A 27,767-nucleotide genomic window follows, 5' to 3' on the forward strand; every position below is an offset into this window, starting at 1 on the left:
AAGTCGACAGCATTGCTGAGTATTTCCTCCTTAAAACTGCAGTGAACCAAAGACAGTCTCAAACACACACTTTGAAATCGCTGGTGTTTCTGACGTCACAAACTACCTTGTAACCAATCAGATCAACGTGTGATCGTCAACCAGTGGATCTCTGAGCTGAGTGAGTGAGTGGAGGCGGGGCTCATTTGCATATTCATAGAACAACGCATACTAAATGAGGCAAGGGTGTCGAGTTACAGTCAAGATAATTTAAGGCATGAAGAATTGTTTTTCAAGGAAAAAATAGTTAGATGTCATTTTTGGTGATCAGAGATGAGTTTTAAAGGGTTAAATTTATTAACTACAAAACTCAAAATTCATCCTGTCAAATGTTTTGACATTTTGTTTTCATGGTTTAAATCCCTTTAATGGCTCAGTTTTTGTGATATCAACTTGGTTAGGCGTACAGCTTTGTAAAATATTTTGTAAATAAAAATGTTTAGTTAAGAACATTTGCTTTACCGTGAACTTAAACATCTATAACATTTTACAGCCTAATTTTTTAAGCTGATTTCATCCGTATGTTTATTTTTTAATATGACTCTTCAGTGAATTGCTAGACTTTTAGAAGTTAGACACTTAGTGCACTTAAACTCCGCCCCTTTCCCACTGCAATCAGACCCGCCTCCATGTATGAGTGCCACGCCCACATCTCACCGTCCAATCAACAATAATATAGAGCCAAGCCCCGGCCCACATTACTGAGTTTGCTGGACTGTTGCTGTAGACTCCAGTAAACACAGATGCTGCACACATCAGCCCTAGAAGAACGAGATTATAGTTTTTAAACTGAATTACCCTCATCCTTCGAAAATATTTGTGAAATATTTGTAAAAATTGAATGAATGAATGAGGCATTTTGATTGAGTGTTCATCAGGGGGTCCAAGACCGCAGGACTGTTGTCGCACTTGAACCACTTGTTTTGTGATTGAAATTTAAAAAAGTAACAAATCCTTCCCTCTCGGGTCCATTTGAACCACTTAGGAATGAATGGAATGTGAGGAATGCTTCAGTACACATAGAAAAAACGAAAAATGCTAAAACCTTACCAAAAAATTATTTTGTAATGTCTACATGTGTTTCTGAATGCACACTGAAGCGAACTGGCTTTAGGACCCAGAGGAACAGCTCATTTACTCCATATAGAGATATAAGGCCATCTAGAGTCATGAAATATCATCTTATATTATTATTTTTCCACAAGACGTCGGTAAAGACACACAATGTAAGATATTTAGAGCTGAATTAAAAGAGTTATGCATGAAATTGTGAGTTATTTTGAATATAAGTTGAAGGAATGTGAAGAATGTGCTTATTATTTATTGATCAAATCTAGTAATTTAAAGGTAAATAAAATTAAAAATTAAAAAAATCAAAAAAAAAATTGCATTTAAAAATAGAAAAAATATTATCAAAATGAAATAAGCTACAAAAAAATAAAATAATGTAAAAGTATTTAAAAGTATAATTTTAGGGCTTCGCGAGGGAAGGATTTGTTCCAGAACGCGAGGGAAGGATGAAGGTTAAAATAGACTTTTATACTTTATACACGTGGCAGCTCAAGCTTACCGTTTTCCAGACACTTCAGAAATAACACGAACTCTCTGCCATGTGGAACAGAGTAATGGGAAATTAACTCTATAATGTGAGTCAGTCCTGAGCGAAAACTCGCTTTCTCCTGCCGATCCGCTCGACCACAAATATGTCCATCATCACTAATCTTCATCCTGAAGAACTGAAACCAGAACCTGATGCGTTCCTCACACACACACACACACTCTCTCACACACACTCACACACACACACCAGTTGCTGACACAAGATGAATTTATTAAAGCTGATCGTGAAGTTCAAAGTGTAATCACTCGATTCCAAACCACAGTGAGTCACAAACATTCGCTCACATCATTCAGTTTAAATGAGATGACTATTAATAATAAAAACACTAATGCAATAGTATTAGTATTTCTCAATCATATTCTACAATTGCACTGCGTTGCAGTTTTTCTACAGTATGTAAACATGCACTAGATTCAGTGCAACTGTAGGAGCTAACATGAGATATTACATTAGTATCTTCTTATCATTAATCTCATGCAAAACACAGAGTAATTAAAACGCGGCACTCAAGTAAAAAAGATATGAATAAAAAAATATGCATCTGAAAATCGTGTTCTGTGTGAACGTCCCCTTAAAAGCAGCATAACGTCTGCATTAAGATCTCATGGTTATAGAAAATGAAGTAATTACACACAGTTTATCTCCTTACTAAAGTATAATCATTTACAAGCTAGATCAAGGAGGACATTTAAATGATCATCAGTCCATCCGGTTCCAGACTCTTCACCACATGTGGACGAGCGTGATCAATCACGCGTGATCTGTGTGTCCTCCTGTGAAGAGAACGAGTTTCCCTGGAGATTCAGGGATTATCCTGTGGGATTCATCGGTCTGAAGAGTCGTCTCCTCTTCAAACTCCAAACATGTGTGTGTGTTCCTGCCAGAGCTTTAGGAGGAGATCCACGTCTGAGCTTCTGTTCCTCCAGTGTGTGATTACAGCTAAAGTGCTTCTGATTGGGTTTCAGTGTTTCCTGAGAGAGTGTGTGTGTGTATGTGTATGTGTGTGTGTATGCGAGTGTGTGTGTGTGTGTGTGTGTGTGTGTGTGTGTGTGTGTAAAAGTGTGTGTTTGATGTGGATCAGGATCTTCAGAGCCAGGCGTCCGGTCCATGTTTCTCCTTCACCAGCGTGATCTGATCGATCACTTTACCGTACTGTAGACAGAGACAGAGAGAGTGAGTGTGTGTGTGTGTGTGTGTGTGAGTGTGAGTGTGAGTGTGTGTGTGTGTGTGTGTGTGTGTGTGAGTGTGAGTGTGTGTGTGTGTGTGTGTGTGTGTGTGTGTGTGTGTGTGAGTGTGTTTGATTTATATTACATTGTGGGAACCAAATGTCCCCACAAGGATAGTAAAACCTGAGATCACCTCCATTGTGGGGACCAGCCAGCGGTCCCCATGAGGGGAATGGGTAAATAAACATACTAAATTATATTTTTTTGAAAATGTAAAAATGCAGAAAGTGTTCTGTGATGGGCAGGTTTAGGGGTAGGGTTAGTGTAAGGGGACAGAATATACAGTTTGTACTGTATAAAAACCATTAAGTCTATGGAGAGTCCCCACAAAGATAGTGAACCAGACATGTGTGTGTGTGTGTGTGTACTGCAGACAGAGACAGTGTGTGTGTGTGTGTGTGTGTGTGTGTGTGTGTGTGTGTGTGTGTGTGTGTGTGTGTGTGTGTGTGTGTGTGAGTGTGTGTGTGTGTTTAATGCAGACAGAGACACACTGTAGATCTCACACATATGGACATTAAAGTCACCATGAAATCAAAATGTGTGTGTTCTGACTGATTTGTGTGCACATCATTATTGTGTTAATAATCTTGAATCAGAATAACATCTCTTCTCTGATGATGTGGGCGGGGCTATAACCTGTCACTCACAGGAGATCAGTCGATAGCAAACCACAACCATCCAATCATCCAATCAATTCCGCACAGACACAATCAAGCCCCGCCCACATCTGTTCTCTCAGATATACGACACAATAGAGGAGAAGAGAGCAGCAAGGCTTTCCGCGAGTGGAGTGTGTGTCACCTGGTCGTCGGACACCTGCTCCAGGTACAGGTGTGTGTTGTTGATCAGATGCATGCGTGTGTATCCGTAATCAGAGCTTCTGAACGCGCTCCAGTCTCGAGGCTTCGGGATGAAGCCGTCGTGCTTTTCTCGACATCCCTGACCAGACAAAATCAGTGTCAATATCCCACAATGCAATGCACTCAACATGACCTTCCATTTGCAGTGATGAATGAGCTGGAAGTGATTATATTAATACAAAATGTAATTTAAGGCACGACACTACAGGCAAACACTGGTGCAAAAGCAGTTTGGCTTTACATAACTAGACTAGCAGAAAGCAAGTGTTTATTGCACATGATCCATCAGTGTCTGTAGATGTCAGTCTCTTTAAAACGGTGAGTTTGAGTCATGTGATAAAGTAATAAATGCAGGGTTTGTACAGATACTGAGAAATGATCATGCTTTCCAAGCACTTCAATCAGAGATCTCACTTATTAAACAATGTCTTTATTATCTTTCAAATTTAGAAAAAATTTGATAAAAAAAAAAAAAAAAAAAAAAAATGGTACAAATAAAGTGCAGCACAAGCAATAACTGTGGAACTTTAACCAGTGAAAGGATATTATGATAAAGATGTCGCTTTCCTTATTCAAACTGATTTATTTCCATGAATATATGATTGACTTGAATGAAAGCTGTATCATATACTTGGAGATTTATGAGTAATATCACGTTGGTAGTCGTGTGAAATGGCTCTATATCAGATGAGCTGCAGTGTTCATTTTGCATGAAAATTTTTTTTTTATCGATAAAATTAAACTCTAATTTCACATTCATTGTCTTTCAATAATTCAAGCACTTTTCAGAAATATGACATTTCAAAAAGTCAAATTCAACACTTCAAGCCTGAGCGAACCCTGTAAATGTTTATTGTTTATATAATGTATAGTTTAGGTCATGTGATAAAGTAACTAATAAATGTTTACTGTTGCACATCATGAGCTGCGATCTCTGATAGACAGCACACAGTGTTTACTGTAGTTTACTGTAGAACACCGTCAGCTAGATCTCCATCATGAAGGCATGAGTGTAAGTGATGTTGTGTTTCACACTGATGATACTCACGGCTGATCCGGTGATTATATGCACGGGTGCTTTAGGATTCACATACGGCTCTTCAGAGCTCCCGTTAAACACCTGTGAGACACAGAGACACGTCATCTTCATTTTCATAATCATCTCCACACATAATGTCCTCATAATCTCCACTGCAGCATCAGTGAAAGTCTGAAACGCTTCCATCGAAGATTCAGTCTCTCTAAGCTCCGCCTCTCTGAGAGCTGCTCTGCTCTGATTGGTCAGAAAGCAAACGCTCATTATCATATCTGAATCTCAGCTCTTGATCACAGTGATACGAACAGTAACGATGGCGTGGGTTTCACAAACCAAACTCTTCCAGTCTCAGATACACTACAGTGTTTGAGGGCGGGGCCAAGAGACGCTGTTCAGCCAATCAAGACCAGAGGCAGGCATTATGCAAATGAGTTACAAACCTACAGCAGGAAGTGAGACTGAACTACTGACGACTCGTTTCAGTTCAGAATCACTTCTTTCTTTTAGGAGACAACATCTCCATTTATCTTTGAAACTTTGCAGAGCTTTTACACTCACGAACAGCTTTATTACATAATACCCCATAAATCATATCCCACAAAGCATTAATAGAGGCACTTTAACTGATCAGTGTAGTGATGTCAGCACATGATTACCTTGTATCCGTACACAGGCCAGAGTCTCTCATACGTGTGTTCATGAGCCCAGAGCTCCAGATCCACTCCTGCACACACACACACACACACACACACACACACACACACACACACACACACACACACACACACACACACCTCATCATTAAAGATTCATTATACAGATCCACATGTGCAGGCATCCTGAAGGCAAGAAACTACAGGTGAATATGAGTGAAAACTATATCTAATAGAGAGCATTATACTTCCCCAGTTTTCAGAAATGCTGTTTAAATATGTAAATGATGCATTATCTAATTAAATATGCACTCATTTGCATACATTTTCAGAAATATGAACATTGGATAAAAAACAAAATACATTTTCACCATGTTTTTAGGAGTAAAATGTTACGATATATGAACAAACCCTTCAGGATACAGATGTGAATAAAAGTGTAAAGTGTGTGAAGCTGCTAAAGTGGAGATTTCTGACTCAAACTCTGCAAATGCTAATATATAAATATTAAAATAAACACTTGTTTTCTTTACGCTAGTCTAAAAGAAGACGAATGTTATGGAAGTAAAATTGACCAATATCTCTAAAGCTCGTACCGTACTGATAGAATAAATCCTCCAGTCCAGGAGCAACAGGTTTGGTGTCGTTGCGTCCGAGGCGGACCTGAGATGGAGATAGATCATGAACAAACACACAAACACACCATTAATCTGAGGCGGATCCATCTTTACACCAAACGTCTCATGCACAATGAACACAGAAACACTGTCTGACTAGATTCCTTCAGGTTTATATTACAGACAGATAAATAACTCTACTGAGGAAGAACTAGTTTAGGAGCTTCATCACATTAAATCATGAGTTATTTCCAGATCCTTCAGCAAACCTTTTTAAAAATGTTTGTTTGTTACTATGCAAACATTTCTGAAATGTGATTGTTTACATCTGTGTAATGTTACTGTTTATGGTCTACAAAAAATATTTATGAATCTTTATAAACTCTAGATCATCTGAATCCTCAAGCATCATTATTACACTGAAAATTATTTAAGCAGGATTTACTTTAAAACTTCTAGTAAATTTCATAAATAATTACAAAGAAATGGCAAGTAACACCCTGAGCCTACGTTCTTTTCACAACCTGTTGTAGGAGACTCCCAAACTAAACTAGGAGCCTTTAAAATAGCATAATCGGGGCACTTTAATAGACTCGAGAGGAGAGCGTATGTGAGGTTAAACACGTGGACTGATGAGAATGAACTGAAGACATTAGAGCGCTGTTGAATGTCAGATCAGGTCAGACACATACGTAGCTCTGGAAGCGTGTGCAGTCGTCCCCATCATCATCAGAACAATACATGGGTCTGTGTCCCATCGTGATGATCCACGGTCTCTGTGCTCGATTCTCTGGACGGGACGCCTCCTGAACCCACCACAAACACACAACACATGTGGTAAAACAGAGCACAACGACAGCGAGACACACAAACACACAACACTATACAAACACACAACACATGTGGTAAAACAGAGCACAACGACAGCGAGACACACACAAACACACAACACATGTGGTAAAACAGAGCACAACGACAGCGAGACACACACAAACACACAACACATGTGGTAAAACAGAGCACAACGACAGCGAGACACACACAAACACACAACACTATACAAACACACAACACTATTATAACACAAGTGGTTAAAGGTGGGGAAAGTCGTTTTTGAAATATGCTGTTGGCCAATGCTGATGTTTGAAATCAACCCAAACAAACACACCCCTTCTTCATTGCTCCGCCTCCAAAACTCACAATCCAATCCTAACCGCCGAGTCGGTCTCGAACCCTGATTCCCCTGCAAGCGGGTCGAGTGCGCTAACACTGACGCTAAACACCGCATTCACTAGCAGTCGTTACGCACGCAATCCAAGAGAGGGTGTTTGTTTATCGTAGCAGAAGCGCAAAAGAATAATGCTTCACGAAAAATACAGCGCAGATGATGAACGAATGACAAGGAAACACAAAAAATGTACGTAGAGTACACAATAGTAATTACAAACATTAGTTGGTTGTAAGTTGCCAACAGCACATCAGCTCCAGACACACAATGACACTCAAACCCAGTGTTACCCAGTGTTCCTCACGTGTTACCCAGTGTTCCTCACGTGTTACCCAGTGCTACCCACGTGTTCCCCAGTGTACCTCAGTGTTACTCACGTGTTCCCCAGTGTTTCTCAGTGTTACCCAGTGTTCCTCAGTGTTACTCCCCCAACCCAGTGTTCCTCAGTGTTACTCCCCCAACCCAGTGTTCCTCAGTATTACCCCCCAGTGTTACCCAGTGCTACTCAGTGTACCTCAGTGTTACTCACGTGTTCCCCAGTGTTTCTCAGTGTTACCCAGTGTTCCTCCCCCAACCCAGTGTTCCTCAGTGTTCCTCCCCCAACCCAGTGTTCCTCAGTATTACCCCCCAGTGTTACCCAGTGCTACTCAGTGTTACCCAGTGTTCCTCACGTGTTCCCCAGTGTTCCTCAGTATTATCCCCCAGTGTTACCCAATGTTACTCAGTGTTACTCCCCCCCCCCCAGTGTTTCTCAGTGTTACCCAGTACTACTCAGTGTTACCCACTGTTACTCCGTATTACCCCCCCCCAGTGCTACTCAGTGTTACTCAGTATTACCCAGTGTTACTCACGTGTCCCTCAGTGTTCCTCAGTGTTACTCAGTGTTACTCACGTGTTCCTCAGTGTTACTCATTGTTACCCAGTGTTCCTCAGTGTTACTCATTGTTACCCAGTGTTCCTCAGTGTTACTCACGTGTTCCTCACGTGTTACCCAGTGTTACTCACGTGTTACCCAGTGTTCCTCAGTGTTACTCACGTGTTCCCCAGTGTACCTCAGTGTTCCTCACGTGTTACCCAGTGTTACTCACGTGTTACCCAGTGCTACCCAGTGTTCCTCAGTGTTACTCACGTGTTCCCCAGTGTACCTCAGTGTTACTCACGTGTTCCCCAGTGTTTCTCAGTGTTACCCAGTGTTCCTCAGTGTTACCCAATGTTCCCCAGTGTTACCCAGTGTTCCTCACGTGTTACCCGGTGTTACCCAGTGTTCCTCGGTGTTCCTCACGTGTTACCCAGTGCTACTCAGTGTTACCCAATGTTCCCCAGTGTTACCCAGTGCTCCTCAGTGTTACCTAATGTTTCTCAGTGTTACCCAATGTTTCTCAGTATTACCCCCCAGTGTTACCCAGTGCTACTCAGTGTTACCCAATGTTCCCCAGTGTTCCTCACGTGTTACCCAGTGCTCCTCAGTGTTACCTAATGTTTCTCAGTGTTACCCAATGTTTCTCAGTATTACCCCCCAGTGTTACCCAGTGCTACTCAGTGTTCATCAGTGTTACCCAGTGTTCATCAGTGTTGCTCAGTGTTACTCAGTGTTCATCAGTGTTCATCAGTGTTGCTCAGTGTTACCCAGTGCTACTCAGTGTTCATCAGTGTTACTCACGTGTTCCTCAGTGTTACTCATTGTTACCCAGTGTTCCTCAGTGTTACTCACGTGTTCCTCACGTGTTACCCAGTGTTACTCACGTGTTACCCAGTGTTCCTCAGTGTTACTCACGTGTTCCCCAGTGTACCTCAGTGTTCCTCACGTGTTACCCAGTGTTACTCACGTGTTACCCAGTGTTACCCAGTGTTACTCAGTGTTCCTCAGTGTTACTCACGTGTTCCCCAGTGTACCTCAGTGTTACTCACGTGTTCCCCAGTGTTACTCAGTGTTACCCAGTGTTTCTCAGTGTTACCCAGTGTTCCTCAGTGTTACCCAATGTTCCCCAGTGTTACCCAGTGTTCCTCACGTGTTACCCGGTGTTACCCAGTGTTCCTCGGTGTTCCTCACGTGTTACCCAGTGCTACTCAGTGTTACCCAATGTTCCCCAGTGCTCCTCAGTGTTACCTAATGTTTCTCAGTGTTACCCAATGTTTCTCAGTATTACCCCCCAGTGTTACCCAGTGCTACTCAGTGTTACCCAATGTTCCCCAGTGTTCCTCACGTGTTACCCAGTGCTCCTCAGTGTTACCTAATGTTTCTCAGTGTTACCCAATGTTTCTCAGTATTACCCCCCAGTGTTACCCAGTGCTACTCAGTGTTCATCAGTGTTACCCAGTGTTCATCAGTGTTGCTCAGTGTTACTCAGTGTTACCCAGTGTTACTCAGTGTTCATCAGTGTTCATCAGTGTTGCTCAGTGTTACCCAGTGCTACTCAGTGTTCATCAGTGTTACTCACGTGTGGACTAGAATCAAAGCAACATCCGCGTGTGTTTTCAGGCGTTCCCGCTTCGCTCTCTCCAGCGCTGGAAAGCGTTTCTAATATTAACACGGGTCCTAAAGCTCTTGCCCAGACATAACCCTTTATTTTCCAGTAATTTCTTCTGAGCTTTTCTCTTTTGTATTGTGTCTCATCTGTATTTCTGCAGTCTTTCTTCAGTTCATATCTCCCTCTTGCTCGTTCTCTCTCCTGCACCGTCATACGCCCCCTGATGCTGATCGGCTACACGTTTGTTGTAACGTGTAACTTCCAAACAGCATATTTCAAAAACTACTGATCCCACCTTTAAACAGAACACAACTTTTCAGGTTTAATTTGTTCAAGTTAGTTAACCACATGCATTGCTCATTTTTAGTTAATACATTGACTAATGGGACCTTATTGTAAAGATTATGACAATAATCATCCACAAAACAATCCATCTCAGCAGCATCTGCTGTGTTTGTACCTCGAGATCCTTCCGTAGCCAGTCGTACTGTCTGAAGAGCAGATCAAGGCCGTATTCCAGATAGAAATACACTTCCGTGGAAAAGGAGATGATGTGAGCAGGACCGACGTTCCAGCTACACACACACACACACACACACACACACACACACACACACACACACACACACACACACACACACTTATAAACATGCTTCATTGTTCAGAAAATGATTAACAAACTAGCAGAGCTGGACTCTCTCTGTGTTTAAAGCAAAACTTCAGGAGTTTTTCCAGCTTTCTCTCATGATAAATCGTACCTGTACCACAGATTCTCCGTGTGTCCCGGCATACTGAAACGCTTCCGGTAGTGGGAGAAATTACTGGAAGAAGAATAAACACAGACGGACTGAAAACCAAAGCGACTCACTCATCATGTGAAACAAACACCAGTGAGAAACACACCAACACTCTCAAGTTTCAACCGGCTCATAAACATGAGATACGGGTGTGTGTTTAAACACGGACAAATTCAGGGTCAGTGAACGGAGAGGGTGGGGTCAAACGTTAAGGGGTCAGGGGTCATTTTCTTGTTATGTACATTCTGCAATAAACATAACTCCACAGGCCTGTGCTTCCCTCCAGTGGTCAGAGGTCAAACTGCACACAAGACTTCACTAAACACATGCGTCTGGTGAATCATTTACACTCCCGGTCAAATGTTTGGAATAATGAAGATTTTTTGCACTGTTAGGACACTTTCACTCTAGAAATCTGGCTAATTTCTGCCCTCAATATGAGTTTGTAACCTGGTTAAAGTCCCGTAATGCCTCCTGAAAGACACTGAGGTTGAGATCAGGTTTAAGATAAGAACAGGTTAAACACACTCACAATGCGGACTCGTGGTTTCCTGGACAGGTCATGTACGGTGTGTAAGCAGCGATGGACTGGATCTGCTTCATGAACTCATCACCGATCCTACCGTTGTCCTGAGAACACACACACACACACACACACACACAATACTGTCAACAGAGCTGGAATTGTACTTAACCTGTAAGCTTCCTTATCTTACAGGTAAGAGACCTTATTCAGAGCAGCGCCACGACAGGTATGAAAGCGAGGCTGTGAGGAACAGACTTATTGTGTTTTCAATGGCATCCGCTGTAAAAAACTGAATAATGCTTCTAGATCACTTAAAATGTTCATATTTATATATAATAATAATTAATTAAATATAATTTGTATTTAATACATTTTTCATATTTGTATAATTTCAATTTACAGCTCGTGTTGTCTGGAGTTTTTTGCCTCCTGAAAGATATTTTTGTAGTGTTTCGTCAGCAGAACAATCCAAAAACACATGAAATAACAGAACAACCCTCTGAAGAGATGTACGTCTATCCCTCACAGCCTCGCTTTCATTCCCGTTAGAAATCAGAGATGGAGCTGCTGGGAATAAGGTTTACAGTAATAATATTAGTCTTACACTTGGTCAACAATCAAAAGGGTGAACCGTGAAAGATGATAAAACAGACACTTTTTAACCGACAGAATTGAAACCTTTTAACCGATAAAAAATTGACACTTTTCAACCGATAAAATGTACACTTTTCAACCGATAAAATTGACACTTTTTAACCGATAAAATTGACACTTTTCAACCGATAAAATTGCCACTTTTCAACTGATAAAATTGACACTTTTTAACCGATAAAAATTGACACTTTTCAACCGATAAAAATTGACACTTTTCAACCGATAAAAATTGACACTTTTCAACCGATAAAATTGCCACTTTTCAACCGATAAAAATTGACACTTTTCAACCGATAAAATTGACACTTTTTAACCGATAAAAATTGCTACTTTTCAACCGATAAAAATTGACACTTTTCAACCGATAAAATTGACACTTTTCAACTGATAAAATTGACACTTTTCAACCGATAAAAATTGCTACTTTTCAACCGATAAAAATTGACACTTTTCAACTGATAAAATTGACACTTTTCAACCGATAAAAATTGACACTTTTCAACCGATAAAAATTGACACTTTTCAACCGATAAAATTGCCACTTTTCAACCGATAAAAATTGACACTTTTCAACCGATAAAATTGACACTTTTTAACCAATAAAAATTGACACTTTTCAACCGATAAAAATTGACACTTTTCAACCGATAAAATTGACACTTTTTAACCGATAAAATTGACACTTTTTAACCGATAAAATTGACACTTTTTAACCGATAAAATGGACACTTTTCAACCGATAAAAATTTACACTTTTTAACCGATAAAATTGACACTTTTCAACTGATAAAATGACACTTTTTAACCGATAAATTTGACACTTTTTAACCGATAAAATTGACACTTTTCAAACGATAAAATAGACATGTTTTAACAGATAAAATTGACACTTTTTAACATAAAATAAATACATCGAATGCAACATGTTGGATACCAAATGCATCGATGTCAATGTAATGTAAATGAAACTGATCCATCATTGAGTTGATCTGGAAGCCTTGGTCATGACAGAATCAAATCAGATCCATCTATTTTCCAGACAGCCAGCGTGACACTTCCATAACCATAACTGAACACCTTCAACAAGCAGAAGCGCTTGTTTTTCTGGTTCATCTCAGATTACGATGTTATGAGAAACATTAGACAGTCGTTTCAAAATGATGCTGATCATCATTAACACAGTTTTAAAGGGATCGTTGACTCAGAAATGATCATTGTCATCATTTACTCGTCCTCGTGTTGTTCAAACCTGTATGACTTTCTTTCTTTTGTGCAGCATAAAAGAAGATATTTTGAGAAATGCCTCAGTATTTTTTGTCCATGCAATAAAATGTCAATGGGGTCCAATTTTCCCTTGATAAAAAAAGATATGTCTATTTTAATGACATGAATGCGAGTAAAAGATGAAAGAACGATAGTGTTCAGCTGAACTGTGCCTTTAATCGTCAGTGTCAAAGAGAGAAAGTAAATGATCATGGACACTAAACTATGACCTTTTGGTAAAAACATTTTTTATATATAAAACGGCTTTAAAATGTACATACGGAAAGAATTCAGACTTTATTTATGCGGTTAGCTTGTTGATGATCATCGTGACACTTGATGCATGTGAACAGACGTCATGTTAACAGCCCTTGATGTGTGTGTGTGTGTGTGTGTGTGTGTGTGTGTTCTTACCTCATCCATGTCATACGCAAAGTCCCCTGAGAAAACAATCACATGCTGTAATGCACTTTCACCACATGCCAAAAAATCTGTGAAAAAGCTAGCATCCACAGTCTGACAGTAAAGCGCTGGTCTCACCGATGTGCAGAATGACGTCGTACATCCCCATCTGTGTGTCCTTCTGCAGTCGACTCAGAGACTGAGGGTTTTCATTACCCATGTCTCCGAACACAGCGAATCTGGGGCTGAAACTCACGCTTTCATTCAGAGCGGTGAAGGAGAATACATCACTCCAGCCAGAGTCACTGCCACAGTGATACACTGAAACACACACACACACACACACACACACACACACACACACACACACACACACACACACACACACACACACTCAGAGCGGTGAAGGAGAATACATCACTCCAGCCAGAGTCACTGCCACAGTGATACACTGAAACACACACACACACACACACACACACACACACACACACACACACACACACACACAGAGCGGTGAAGGAGAATACATCACTCCAGCCAGAGTCACTGCCACAGTGATACACTGAAACACACACACACACACACACACACACACACACACACACACACACACACACACACACACACACACACACACACACACAGCGGTGAAGGAGAATACATCACTCCAGCCAGAGTCACTGCCACAGTGATACACTGAAACACACACACACACACACACACACACACACACACACACACACACACACACACACACACACACACACACACACACACACGGTCCCTCGTGCGAAGATGATCATGTTTTAGGGGTCCATGGAAATGTTTAGAGAAAAACAGTGCAAAAATATAATATGAAAAATGAAAAAAAAATTGATTAAAAAATGATAAAAACTTGATTGATATATTAATAAATAATGCACCGCTATAACGAGTAGAAAAAGTGTTATAATTAACTTAATAAAACTGTTTTCCATAACTTTTAGAAATATTTATAATTTATTCCAATTTATTATTATAAATTATAATTTATACATTTTATTCTGTAAGTCTTTGTACATAAAATTAAATAGAAAAACAGTGCAACATTTGAAAAAATACTAATAAAAATATAACTTATTCAAAATTTTTATTAAATTCAATTAAAATTTGATAAATAAATGTTTTATTAAAATGAGTAAATAAATGAAAATAAATAATGTATCTACCAATACACTGCCATAAGGAGTGGAAAAAGTGTAATAATTAACTTAATAGAATTCGTTTTCATAATTGTTAGACATTTATAATAAAACATTTTACAATATAAAAGTCTTTTTACAAGAAATTAAATAGATGGCTTTTAAATATTAGGATGGAAATGTTTAAAGAAAATCTGCAAAATATTTTTTAAATAATAATATTAATATAATATAAAAATAAATGAAAATGAGATTAAAAATGTATAAATAAAAATGTTATTAAAACAAGAAAATAAATGAGAATAAATAAATAAATAAATAATGTATCTAACAGTACACTGCTTTAATGAGAAGAAAAAGTGTAATAATTAACTTAATAGAATTTTTTTGCAAATAATATTTAGACATATTTATAACATGAGGGTGTCCTTCGTCGTGGGAAGATCATCATATATTAGAGCTCCGTGGAAATGTTTAGAGAAAAACAGTGTAAAAATAAAACATTTAATTAAAATGTTTTTAAAAAATTAGATTACAACAACTAAATAAATTCAATTAAAATTAAATAATTTTGAATAAAATAAATAAATAATGCATCAAACAATGCAGTGCTATAATGAGTATAATTATTAGTTGATATGATTCAGACACATGTATAATATTAACTGTCAGGTGTGTTTACCGTACGCGGTGCCGGGCCTCAGGTCTCTCAGTGTGACCCGGTGGATGAACACACTTCTGCGCTCTAGTCCTTCATTGATGAAGACGCTGGAGTTTCCCTTCGCTGAGTGACTGAAGAGTTTCCCCCCCCACACCCCGAACTCCACAACACTCTCCGTCTCATTGGCTGTGGACCATGTGACCAGCATAGAGCCCGAGACACCTGCGTACACACACATCATCATCGGGTCACATGACACTCACACCTGCATTACTGTAATGCGGAGGAATTATCCTCTTTGACTGACAGCTGTCAATCACTGCCCTAAAGGTAAAAGCATAATGCTAATATACTTTTAATATATTTAAAGATAGTACAATTTTTTGTTAGCATATTTGCAATGTACTATTGGAAAAGGGACTATATATCAAATACAGTAAGGTACAGTTTTCCTTCACTAGGGCCGGGTGAGCGCTCACCTGGATATGAGATGTGCACCTGCTCAGGTTGAGTTCCTACGGGCGGCACGGCAGCGACGGAGCCACAGAAACACAGAAGAAGAAGACGTGACATCATCATGAGCTGACCTGAGGGTCACATGATCAGACATCAGATTGTGCAAGAGTTCACTGTACAAAAACACTGGAAATACACAGATCAAATGTGCAAGAGATGACAGAAATAATGATTTTTTTTCAAAGCTATTTAAATGTTAGGACAAAACATTCTTAAAATAATGTTTATGGAAAGTTCTTATAACAACACTAACATGTGATATACATTCTCGTAATGTTGAAAAGAAACATATTTTTCTCAGCTAGATCAAAACTTCCTTCATTTCTGAATAACTTTGCAAGTTATAAATTGCTCTGAATGTTTTAATGCAGAGATTAATTGATGGAGGACAGTATAAATCCACCACTGACAAAACTGAGTTAATTCAGCAGGACATCATTTATCAAACATTTAACAAACTGTATATTACAGATAAACTTCAACAACCAATAAATACGATATGAATAAAACCTTCATTAACAAACACTAAAATAATTTTAAAAAATACACATCTAATCAACCACTAAGATACCATATAAATAAACCTTTAATTAATAAACACTCTCAGCTAAATTAATAAGCATTTTTTAAGGGCAAAAACATGTAAAGTTAAGCTAACAAACACGAACCTGCTGATTTAATGTTGATTGGTGTGTTTGTTTCCTCAAACTGCTTCAGCTCAGCTGATGGTCACATGATCAGTGTTTTTTCCGTCAGATCACGTGACGCTCCGTTCCCACGTGTGTGCGGCGACGTGCGCGCTCACGTCGTCGTGTCGTTTTTATAAAAGGACTTGAGAAATAACCAACACTGATTAAATTGTCTGAAGAACAACAACAAAAAGCTTTAAAAAAGAGACATCTGTTTGTACGTCTCAAAACGTGTCGATACTTTCAGTTTATATTGCTTTGAGTGTGCGTTATATTGCATTGCATTGATTATATTATATTGCATTGATTACCTTCTCTTTTTCTTTCTCGTTTTTTCCTTCTTATACTGTCTATGGTTATTTCTCGTTTTTCAGCGCGTGTAACAGCGACACCTGGCGGCGGATATCAGCATTACAGCGAGCGAGGAGAACTAGATAAAACTTATTAACTAAAGAAATGTTTTTTTATTTGTATCAATTAGATTATTTTTTTAAATATTATAAAAAAATATGTATTTCTGATATTTCTTGGTTTTCCAATTCCATGCATATATATATATATATATATACACACTCCCTCACTCACACACACACACACACACACACACACACGCACTCACACACACACACACACACACACACACACACGCACTCATACACACACACTCACACACGCACACACTCACACACACACACACACACACGCACTCACACACACACACACACACACACACTAGGGACCATCATAAAACTACACAACATAATTTGTGAAGAAAGGAAACAAAGAAACAAGAAATACTTGTATTTATTTATTTAAAGTTTTATGCATTTTTCTTTAAACATGTACAGTATAATACTTTATAATAATAACTACTGCAAATAAATTGAACACTTTACAATAAGGCCTCATTTGTTAACATGAGTTAATGGAACTAACATGAACAAACAATCAGCAACATCTTTACACACTATATCACCTTTGTTAATGTTAGTTAATAAACAGATGATTTGACTGACAGAAATATAGTGTTCTGAAATACTGAAGTCGTCGCTTCACCAAACGCCGCAGAGAAACAGAGAATCCTGTAGAGTTTGTTAATGAGTAATTAACCCTTTTATTCACTGTATGTCACGGCCGTATTCATCTTTGATCTCCGCCTCGGAGCCCCGCCCCTTACATTCGAAGCCCCACCCCTTGCACCTTGAGCCCCGCCCACATGGGCCCTGGCTACACCCCCTGCTCTCCCGTGGCTTTTAGGCGGAGAGAAGAACCTGGTCACGATCTCCGAGACGTCAGGAAGATCCTGGTTTGAGTTCAGCATGTTCATGGACTGCTCCATCTCCTTCAGAAGAAGAAGAACATCAGTAATGATCAAACATGTATAAATGCCTCATTCTTCATTAGATCGTTCATACTGTTAAAGCGCTGTATCAATGAAGGAGACTTGACTTGACTTGCTTTATAAATAAAGTGTGATTGATTACCCGCTTCATCTCTGGATCACTGGAGTTCATGACTTTAGGAAGGAGAACAACGATGAGGAGAGGAAGAACCATCATCAGAACCATCGGGTTCATGAGGAAATCGGACCAGATCCAGGTTTCCCGCGGGATGAAGTACGAATGCCGGCCGACGCACCTCATCTGGAGAGGGTACGGGAGCCGGATCACCTCTGCTGTCCTGATGTAGTCGACCACACGAGCCCTGTGAGCCGGAACACATTACATCATCTGAGTCCATGTTATGAGTATTAAAATACTCATCAGATTACAGTTACTTTTTTATTGATTACATTATTACACACTAGTCATGCAGTAAATTATTGCTCTTTTATGATGGATAGATGCACTTTTATGATGGATAGATGCACTTTTATGATGGATAGATGCACTTTTATGATGGATAGATGCACTTTTATGATGGATAGATGCACTTTTATGATGGATAGATGCACTTTTATGATGGATAGATGCACTTTTATGATGGATAGATGTACTTTTATGATGGATAGATGCACTTTTATGATGGATAGATGCACTTTTATGATGGATAGATGCACTTTTATGATGGATAGATGCACTTTTATGATGGATAGATGCACTTTTATGATGGATAGATGCACTTTTATGATGGATAGATGCACTTTTATGATGGATAGATGTACTTTTATGATGGATAGACGCACTTTTATGATTGATAGACGCACTTTTATGATTGACGGATGCACTTTTATGATGGATAGATGTACTTTTATGATGGATAGACGCACTTTTATGATTGATAGACGCACTTTTATGATTGATAGACGCACTTTTATGATGGACAGATGCACTTTTATGATGGATAGATGTACTTTTATGATGGATAGATGCACTTTTATGATGGATAGATGCACTTTTATGATGGATGGATGCACTTTTATGATGGATAGATGCACTTTTATGATGGATGGATGCACTTTTATGATGGATAGATGCACTTTTATGATGGATGGATGCACTTTTATGATGGATAGATGCACTTTTATGATGGATGGATTCACTTTTATGATGGATAGATGTACTTTTATGATGGATAGATGCACTTTTATGATGGATAGATGCACTTTTATGATGGATGGATGCACTTTTATGATGGATAGATGCACTTTTATGATGGATAGATGCACTTTTATGATGGATGGATGCACTTTTATGATGGATGGATGCACTTTTATGATGGACGGACGGATGCACTTTTATGATGGATAGATGCACTTTTATGATGGATAGATGTACTTTTATGATGGATAGATGTACTTTCATGATGGACGGATGCACTTTTATGATGGATGGATGCACTTTTATGATGGATAGATGCACTTTTATGATGGATAGATGCACTTTTATGATGGATGGATGCACTTTTATGATGGATGGATGCACTTTTATGATGGACGGATGGATGCACTTTTATGATGGATAGATGCACTTTTATGATGGATGGATGCACTTTTATGATGGATAGATGCACTTTTATGATGGACGGACGATGCACTTTTATGATGGATGGATGCACTTTTATGATGGATAGATGCACTTTTATGATGGATAGATGCACTTTTATGATGGATAGATGCACTTTTATGATGGACGGACGGATGCACTTTTATGATGGATAGATGCACTTTTATGATGGATGGATGCACTTTTATGATGGATAGATACACTTTTATGATGGACGGACGGATGCACTTTTATGATGGATAGATGTACTTTCATGATGGACGGATGCACTTTTATGATGGATAGATGCACTTTTATGATTGACGGATGCACTTTTATGATGGATAGATGTACTTTTATGATGGACGGACGGATGCACTTTTATGATGGATAGATGTACTTTCATGATGGACGGATGCACTTTTATGATGGACGGATGCACTTTTATGATGGATGGATGCACTTTTATGATGGATAGATGCACTTTTATGATGGACGGACGGATGCACTTTATGATGGATGGATGCACTTTTATGATGGATGGATGCACTTTTATGATGAATGGATGCACTTTTATGATGGATAGATGCACTTTTATGATGGATAGATGCACTTTTATGATGGATAGATGCACTTTATGATGGATGGATGCACTTTTATGATGGACGGATGCACTTTTATGATGGACGGATGCACTTTTATGATGGACGGATGCACTTTTATGATGGACGGATGCACTTTTATGATGGATGGATGCACTTTTATGATGGATAGATGCACTTTTATGATGGATAGATGCACTTTATGATGGATGGATGCACTTTTATGATGGACGGATGCACTTTTATGATGATAGATGCACTTTTATGATGGACAGATGCACTTTTATGATGGATGGATGCACTTTTATGATGGACGGATGCACTTTTATGATGGATGGATGCACTTTTATGATGGACGGATGCACTTTTATCATGGATAGATGCACTTTTATGATGGACAGATGCACTTTTATGATGGACAGATGCACTTTTATGATGGATGGATGCACTTTTATGATGGACGGATGCACTTTTATCATGGATAGATGCACTTTTATGATGGACAGATGCACTTTTATGATGGATGGATGCACTTTTATGATGGATGGATGCACTTTTATCATGGATAGATGCACTTTTATGATGGATAGATGCACCTTTATGATGGACAGATGCACTTTTATGATGGATAGATGCACTTTTATGATGGATAGATGCACTTTTATCATGGATGGATGCACTTTTATGATGGATAGATGCACTTTTATGATGGATAGATGCACTTTTATGATGGATGGATGCACTTTTATGATGGATAGATGCACTTTTATGATGGATAGATGCACTTTTATGAGCTTCAAATTGTTGGTTGCAATTCTCTGCCATTATAAGCTTGGAAGAGCCAGGATATTTTTGAATATAACTCAGATTGTATTCGTCTGAAAGAAGAAAGTCATAAACACCTAGGATGGCTTGAGGGAGAGTAAATCATGGGCTAATTTTCATTTTAAAGTGAACTACTCCTTTAATAACAAAGAATGGAATGTATCGTCTTTCTCTTTACACACCTCATCTTCCCAGTAGCCGTGATGTCGACTCGGACAGGCTGGAATCTGTAGGTTGGAGAGGAGATTTCCAGAACATACGATCCTGACGGAACATCACTGACTGAGAAACCTCCATCTTCTCTGCAGAAATGAGCAGGACACAAATACAACGTTGTGCCGATGTTCCCATTCAATTCTAAAACCGTTATTTATGAATGTTCTTTAACATCGCACAATTCTGACTTTATTTCTCAGACTTGCGAGATATAAAGTCGAAATTATGACTTTTTTCTTTTATATCTCCCAATTGCGTGTTATAAAGTCAGAATTTCGAGATATAAACGCAATTCTGAGGGGGAAAAAATCTGAATTTTGAGTTTATTTCTCGCAATTCTGACTTTATAATAGAAAAAAAGTCAGAATTGTGAGATAAAAAGTCACAATTACCTTATTATTTTTCATTCTGTGGCGGAAACAAGCTTCCATCCAATACTGACATTATAACTGTCGTCTTTTAAAATGTTTTATTATGTGGTGGAAACTTGAGTTATGTAATCAGATTACTTTTTTAAGTAACTAGTGAAGTAGCGCATTACTTTTTCAATTTACAACAAAATATCTAAGTTACTTTTTCAAATAAGTAACGCTAGTTACTTTTTCACATTTGACTGACAGCTCTCCTGTCCCCATGTTTAGAGAAATAAAGTGAGGAGGTGTTGTGTGTGTGTGTGGGTGTGTGTGTGTGTGTGTGTGTGTGCTGTGTAAACATGATGGATATTTTAGATCTAGACTAAATGTGAACATGCATTAACTCGTCTCACTTGCATGAAAACATTCAGTGTTCTTCAAAATGATTAAAAACAGTAAAATGCAATCTCAGAATTTTACACAAGACTTTTATAATTAACTATATTAAATTACACAAATATACTTTATGTATTTAATCTCGCTTTATCAACCAATGTCTTTGCTGCTGACCTTTAATGATCTAATTCAACCATACGAATAAGCAGATATGACTTTAGATCAGATTTAGAAATAAGAGTGTTGAACAACTTCTCTAGTCTTCAATTGTTCTTTAATCCAGAACAGCAGCTGAAATGTTTGTTCGAGCAGCGCCCTCTACTGTACACTACTGTACTCTACATCTACTGTACTCTACTGTACTCTACCTCTACTGTACACTACTGTACTCTACTGTACTCCACTGTAATCTACTGCACTCTACCTCTACTGTACTCTACCTCTACTGTACTCTACTGTACTCTACCTCTACTGTACTCCACTGTACTCTACCTCTACTGTACACTTCTGTACTCTACTGTACTCCACTGTAATCTACTGCACTCTACCTCTACTGTACTCTACCTCTACTGTACTCTACCTCTACTGTACTCCACTGTACTCTACCTCTACTGTACACTTCTGTACTCCACTGTACTCCACTGTAATCTACCTCTACTGTACACTTCTGTACTCTACTGTACTCCACTGTAATCTACTGCACTCTACCTCTACTGTACTCTACCTCTACTGTACTCTACCTCTACTCTACCTCTACTGTACTCTACCTCTACTCTACTGTACTCCACTGTACTCTACCTCTACTGTACTCCACTGTACTCCACTGTACTCTACCTCTACTGTACTCCACTGTACTCTACCTCTACTGTACTCTACTGTAATCTACCTCTACTGTACACTACTGTACTCTACCTCTACTCTACCTCTACTGTACTCCACTGTACTCTACCTCTACTGTACTCCACTGTACTCCACTGTAATCTACCTCTACTGTACACTACTGTACTCTACTGTACTCCACTGTAATCTACTGCACTCTACCTCTACTCTACCTCTACTGTACTCTACCTCTACTGTACTCCACTGTAATCTACCTCTACTGTACACTACTGTACTCTACTGTACTCCACTGTAATCTACTGCACTCTACCTCTACTGTACTCTACCTCTACTGTACTCTACTGTACTCTACCTCTACTCTACCTCTACTGTACTCTACTGTACTCTACCTCTACTCTACCTCTACTGTACTCCACTGTAATCTACCTCTACTGTACACTTCTGTACTCCACTGTACTCTACCTCTACTGTACTCTACCTCTACTGTACAGAAGTAAACCTGCATTTCCTTCAGTCTGAGGATTATTCATTTCACTTTTGGTGTGAAAGGGCCTTAACATTTGCCAAAAATATAACTTTTTTTTTGTTATTAAAAAACAAACAAGCCCAGCCCAGCAGAAAATTTGAGAAAAAGGTAACGCAAAAGTAATGTAACATTAGTTTTAAAAGTAACTTTCCCCAACAATGGTCTCAGGTGTGGGTGTGTGTGTGTGTGTGTGTGTGTGTGTGTGTGTGTGTGTGTGTGTGTGTGTGTGTGTGTGTGTGTGTGTGTGTGTGTGTGTGTGTGTGTGTGTGTGTGTGTGTGTGTGTGTGTGTGTGTGTGTTCATGTCGTCACGCACTTGATGAATCCCACGTGTGTGTCTCCGTCCAGCAGAACCCGAGCATTAGAGATCCAGTCCTGAGTTCTGACTCCCGGAACCAGAGCTCGACCCGACACCTGAACCCTCACATCTTCTCCAGGACTCCTGAACTTCTCCTGATCTTCTCCAGGACTCCTGAACTTCTCCTGATCTTCTCCAGGACTCCTGAACTTCACCTGATCTTCCTCAGGTGTCCTCAACTCTTCATCCTCCTGTAGTTTAATGTGTTCATGTCCGAGACTCGCGTGCAACCCGAACAGCAGGAGCGCAACGCCCGCGCACGCACGAGATCCCACGCGCGTCTCCATCGGATCGACGCGCGTTTTCCGCTTTTCGTCAGCTGTTGTGTCCTGTCGGGTTCAGATAAAGCAGCACGTGACGGTCTACATTACTGTCTGCTGTCAGCCAGAGTCTGAGGCGCTGCGTGATGATGTCACCGACTTTATCCAACAACTATTTTATTTATATCTCACAGATTATATTAGTAGTTCAACAGAAAATGTGTTTCGAAAGTGTTGCGTCTCATTTCATAAGCTGTAACTTACCCAACACCGTGTGTGTGTGTGTGTGTGTGAGAGAGAGTGTGTTTGTGTTTGTCAAAGAGCCCAGTGTGACATTTATGGACAGAGACTGAATCTATATTTAGCAGATGTGTGTGTGTGTGTGTGTGTGTGTGTGTGTGTGTGTGTGTGTGTGTGTGTGTGTGTGTGTGTTGGGATATGTGGTTTACACGGACAACACGCCGGACATTTCACCTGGGCTCCCCGGACCTAAGGGTAATACGGGGACTATGCCAAGGTCCTCATAAATCAAAGAGTGTAACTGCATTTGTTAGTGTCTGAACAACATAAATTCTCTTTTTCTTTGAAAGTCCTTATTTACCACTTGACCTGATTTTGAGTGTATCCCAGTGTATAGAACAGCGACCCCACAGCTGGGTTTTATATTGCAGTTTCATACACATTTCTGATACACACGGTGCATTTTGGCGGGCCGTCTTGTGATTGGCTGGTTTGCGCACGTGGGCGGTAACAAACAGAAGTCGACGGGAAGCTCCGCCCACAGCACATGGCCCAGCTGTCGCTAATTAAATACCTAATGGACCACACCTCGGAAGTGTCAGCTCGACGTCGTTGGGTTTACTGGATTAAATACATACAGGTAATAATTATATTTATACATATAGTTGCATTTTTGCATGAAGTGTTTCCTATTTGCAAGAAATTGTAACTTGTAACTTACAATTACTGTAAAATGCTATATATTTACCACAATATTAGCTGAGCTAGCTTGAGTGGCTATCAACATGTCCTGCTCATTACGCCTCGGGCTAAAGAGGTGGAGGACAGCAGGTAGAGATGAGGACAGAAGTAACATTGCGAGCAGGTCAAATTTGGTAGTTTTGTTTTTAAAATGAAAGCTAGCTAGGTTAAGTTGAGCTGTGGCTACCGCATGGCTTAATGAGCAGGGCGAAGCTAGTTAAAGCCTTAACTTTTACTACAGACATTGTGTTTGTTTTATAGAATTAAATATTTTCTTAGTAGCCCAACATTATTTTGTTTAAATATGAAGTTGCAGTGACACAGGAAGGCTGTGATATCATTAATATGAGTACTTTCAGGCCATTAAATAAATGTAATGTGTTTATGATGTTCTGTTAGTGTACTAAACCTGTAAGATAAATTAATTGGTACCATAGTAACCAACCACAATGATCAATATACAAAACATGCTGTGTGTAGAGTGTTATTTAAAAAAAAAAAAGTTACAAACAGTGTTTTTATATTCTTGACTTTATTTAACTAACTTTGTGAAATTGTTAGTTCTCATATAAGAAATGCTTTAACCATAGAACATTTCACATACCAAAACACTGTACATTTTCCATCAAGCTTCAGGTGGAACATGATTTTTATAGCTTTTGTTAGCACCACCTAACCAGCACACCATAGATGATACTGACCATTACAGAATGTAAGAACAAAAACAATGAAGTCATCAAATGCTGTGTTCATCAGAGTGTAGTTTTCATAATCCACGGTCTACAATATATATATATATATATTTTTTTTTTTTATACAGGGCCTTGATGATGAAATGTCTCCAAAGATGTGTTGTACCACAAATCCCCCATCCACAACTGATGATACTGAAGAGGTATGTCCTCACAAAAGATAGATTTTTATTAATGTCTTGCACTTGATTGTTAATATCAGAAAAGTTGTCAGTGAGTTTTAAAGCAAGGTTTTCCTCTGTCTTTCTGTCAACACTAGAATGGTTTCTTTTTTTATTCAGATGTCAAATGTCCTCTCTAGTGTCACGCTCCCAGGACTTTCTCTTTATTGTCCTTTGTCTCTGTTTGATCTTCTACAGCTGACCACTGAGAGCAAGTGCACCCATACAGCCGTCAGCCACCCGAATCAGACTAGTCCAGAGCTCGGCCCACTCACCACGGTTGGAGAGGTAAATTAAATTTGATGTACAACTTATTTGTGGCAAAATGTTAAATATGCCAACCTATTTCAATATATGTGTGTGTGTGTGTGTGTGTAGTCACCTGAGTAGAACATGCTTTATGTGGACAGTCGCCTGAGTAGAACATGCTTTATGTGGACAATGGAATGGAAGGACAGTCAGTATAATATCTGAGTGTATGTGTGTGTGTGTGTGTGTGTAGTCACCTGAGTAGAACATGCTTTATGTGGACAGGCGCCTGAGTAGAACATGCTTTATGTGGACAATGGAATGGAAGGACAGTCAGTATAATATCTGAGTGTATGTGTGTGTGTGTGTAGTCGCCTGAGTAGAACATGCTTTATGTGGACAATGGAATGGAAGGACATTGTCTAAACATGCTTTTTCAAGCTTCAGTCAGTATAATATCTGAGTGTATGTGTATCAAACACTGAACCCCACCCAAACATGACTTGGGAGGTCCATACAGTTTAGAGGGTCCCGTCCCCAGAGGCATCACTTTGGTTTTTAAGAACACTTGGACTGCCTGCATTGGATCTGTATGTTGGTTTAATGTGAATGCTAAGTTGTTTGGTTACATGTAATGGAAAGGCACCCATTCAACAGCACTGACGAAAATTCATGACAAGATGTCATTTAAAAGAATCATAGCAAATCTAAGAACTATAAAAGGACTAACACCTCACTCCATGTAAAAGCTTAGTCAATTATTCTAGAAGTGCAATCATTCTACGAAGTTGGCTGACAATAGATAAACAACAAAGTAATCAAATGCTGTATTCATCAGTGTAGTTTTCATAGTCTACAGACTGTAGTCATGTGGCCTGTTCAGTGACTAAAGAACCGTTTCAGAGACTACATGTTTTCCACAAAACACTCACTGAAATACAGCCATGATATCTTTTCACTGAATGCTACACAGGGAACATCTTGTCTTCAAGATATTTATTATAATTGATCTTTTTTTGTTGTTTATTCTTTTTTACAGGGCCTTGATGATGAAATGTCTCCAAAGATGTGTTGTACCACAAATCCCCCATCCACAACTGATGATACTGAAGAGGTATGTCCTCACAAAAGATAGATTTTTATTAATGTCTTGCACTTGATTGTTAATATCAAAGAAGTTGTCAGTGAGTTTTAAAGCAAGGTTTTCCTGTGTCTTTCTGTCAACACTAGAATGGTTTATTTTTTTTTATTCAGATGTCAAATGTCCTCTCTAGTGTCACGTTCCCAGGACTTTCTCTTTATTGTCCTTTGTCTCTGTTTGATCTTCTACAGCTGACCACTGAGAGCAAGTGCATCCATACAGCCGTCAGCCACCCGAATCAGACTAGTCCAGAGCTCAGCCCACTCACCAAGGTTGGAGAGGTAAATTAAATCTCATGTACAACTTATTTGTGGCAAAATGTTAAATCTGCCAACCTATTTCAATATATATGTGTATGTGTGTGTGTGTGTGTGTGTAGTCACCTGAGTAGAACATGCTTTATGTGGACAATGGAATGGAAGGACATTGTCTAAACATGCTTTTTCAAGCTTCAGTCAGTATAATATCTGAGTGTGTGTATCTAACACTGAACCCCACCCAAACATGACTTGGGAGGTCCATACAGTTTAGAGGGTCCCGCCCCTAGAGGCATCACTTTGGTTTTTAAGACTGCCTGCATTGGATCTGTATGTTGGTTTAATGTGAATGCTAAGTTGTTTGGTTACATGTAATGGATAGGCACCCTATTAGTTATACTGGGCTACATGAAGTCAGCTCCAGGCAC

At 39.2% G+C, this 27,767-nt stretch overlaps 3 protein-coding genes across 4 annotated transcripts; 1 reads left to right on the forward strand and 2 right to left on the reverse strand.

Annotated features, from left to right (window-relative positions):
- Positions 1 to 1,849: 1,849 nt before the first annotated feature.
- Positions 1,850 to 16,565, reverse strand: acp7 (acid phosphatase 7, tartrate resistant (putative)). The gene is made up of 14 exons (XM_082142462.1): positions 16,420 to 16,565; positions 15,715 to 15,822; positions 15,257 to 15,457; positions 13,529 to 13,711; positions 13,403 to 13,428; positions 11,078 to 11,175; positions 10,507 to 10,569; positions 10,209 to 10,323; positions 6,745 to 6,858; positions 6,032 to 6,098; positions 5,439 to 5,506; positions 4,795 to 4,866; positions 3,688 to 3,825; positions 1,850 to 2,812 (listed from the first exon to the last, which is right to left on the reverse strand). The coding sequence occupies exons 2-14, from the start codon at positions 15,812 to 15,814 to the stop codon at positions 2,747 to 2,749; spliced, it is 1,311 nt and encodes a 436-aa protein (XP_081998588.1). The 5' UTR covers positions 15,815 to 15,822; positions 16,420 to 16,565; the 3' UTR covers positions 1,850 to 2,746.
- On the forward strand, positions 6,865 to 9,972 carry LOC309478957 (uncharacterized protein; the record flags this gene model as incomplete). Its single annotated transcript, XM_082142803.1, has 9 exons — positions 6,865 to 7,584; positions 8,184 to 8,238; positions 8,281 to 8,521; positions 8,584 to 8,726; positions 8,801 to 8,940; positions 8,972 to 9,002; positions 9,035 to 9,484; positions 9,559 to 9,747; positions 9,909 to 9,972. Exons 1-9 carry the CDS (start codon positions 7,548 to 7,550, stop codon positions 9,970 to 9,972), a joined length of 1,350 nt encoding a protein of 449 aa, XP_081998929.1. The 5' UTR covers positions 6,865 to 7,547.
- Positions 16,566 to 17,235: 670 nt separating the features above from the next.
- emc7a (ER membrane protein complex subunit 7a) lies at positions 17,236 to 24,143 on the reverse strand. Of its 2 annotated transcripts, XM_082142672.1 has the most exons (5): positions 23,694 to 24,143; positions 23,497 to 23,633; positions 21,034 to 21,153; positions 17,925 to 18,144; positions 17,236 to 17,782 (listed from the first exon to the last, which is right to left on the reverse strand). In XM_082142672.1, exons 1-5 carry the CDS (start codon positions 23,823 to 23,825, stop codon positions 17,555 to 17,557), a joined length of 837 nt encoding a protein of 278 aa, XP_081998798.1. In that variant the 5' UTR covers positions 23,826 to 24,143; the 3' UTR covers positions 17,236 to 17,554. The 2 variants fall into 2 exon arrangements, with proteins under 2 accessions (XP_081998798.1, XP_081998797.1); XM_082142671.1 differs by having other exon boundaries at positions 23,497 to 24,140.
- Between the last annotated feature and the right edge of the window lie 3,624 nt (positions 24,144 to 27,767).

This window comes from Leuciscus leuciscus, assembly GCF_965113295.1.
Source record: "Leuciscus leuciscus genome assembly, chromosome: 17".
Lineage (NCBI taxonomy): Eukaryota > Metazoa > Chordata > Actinopteri > Cypriniformes > Leuciscidae > Leuciscus > Leuciscus leuciscus.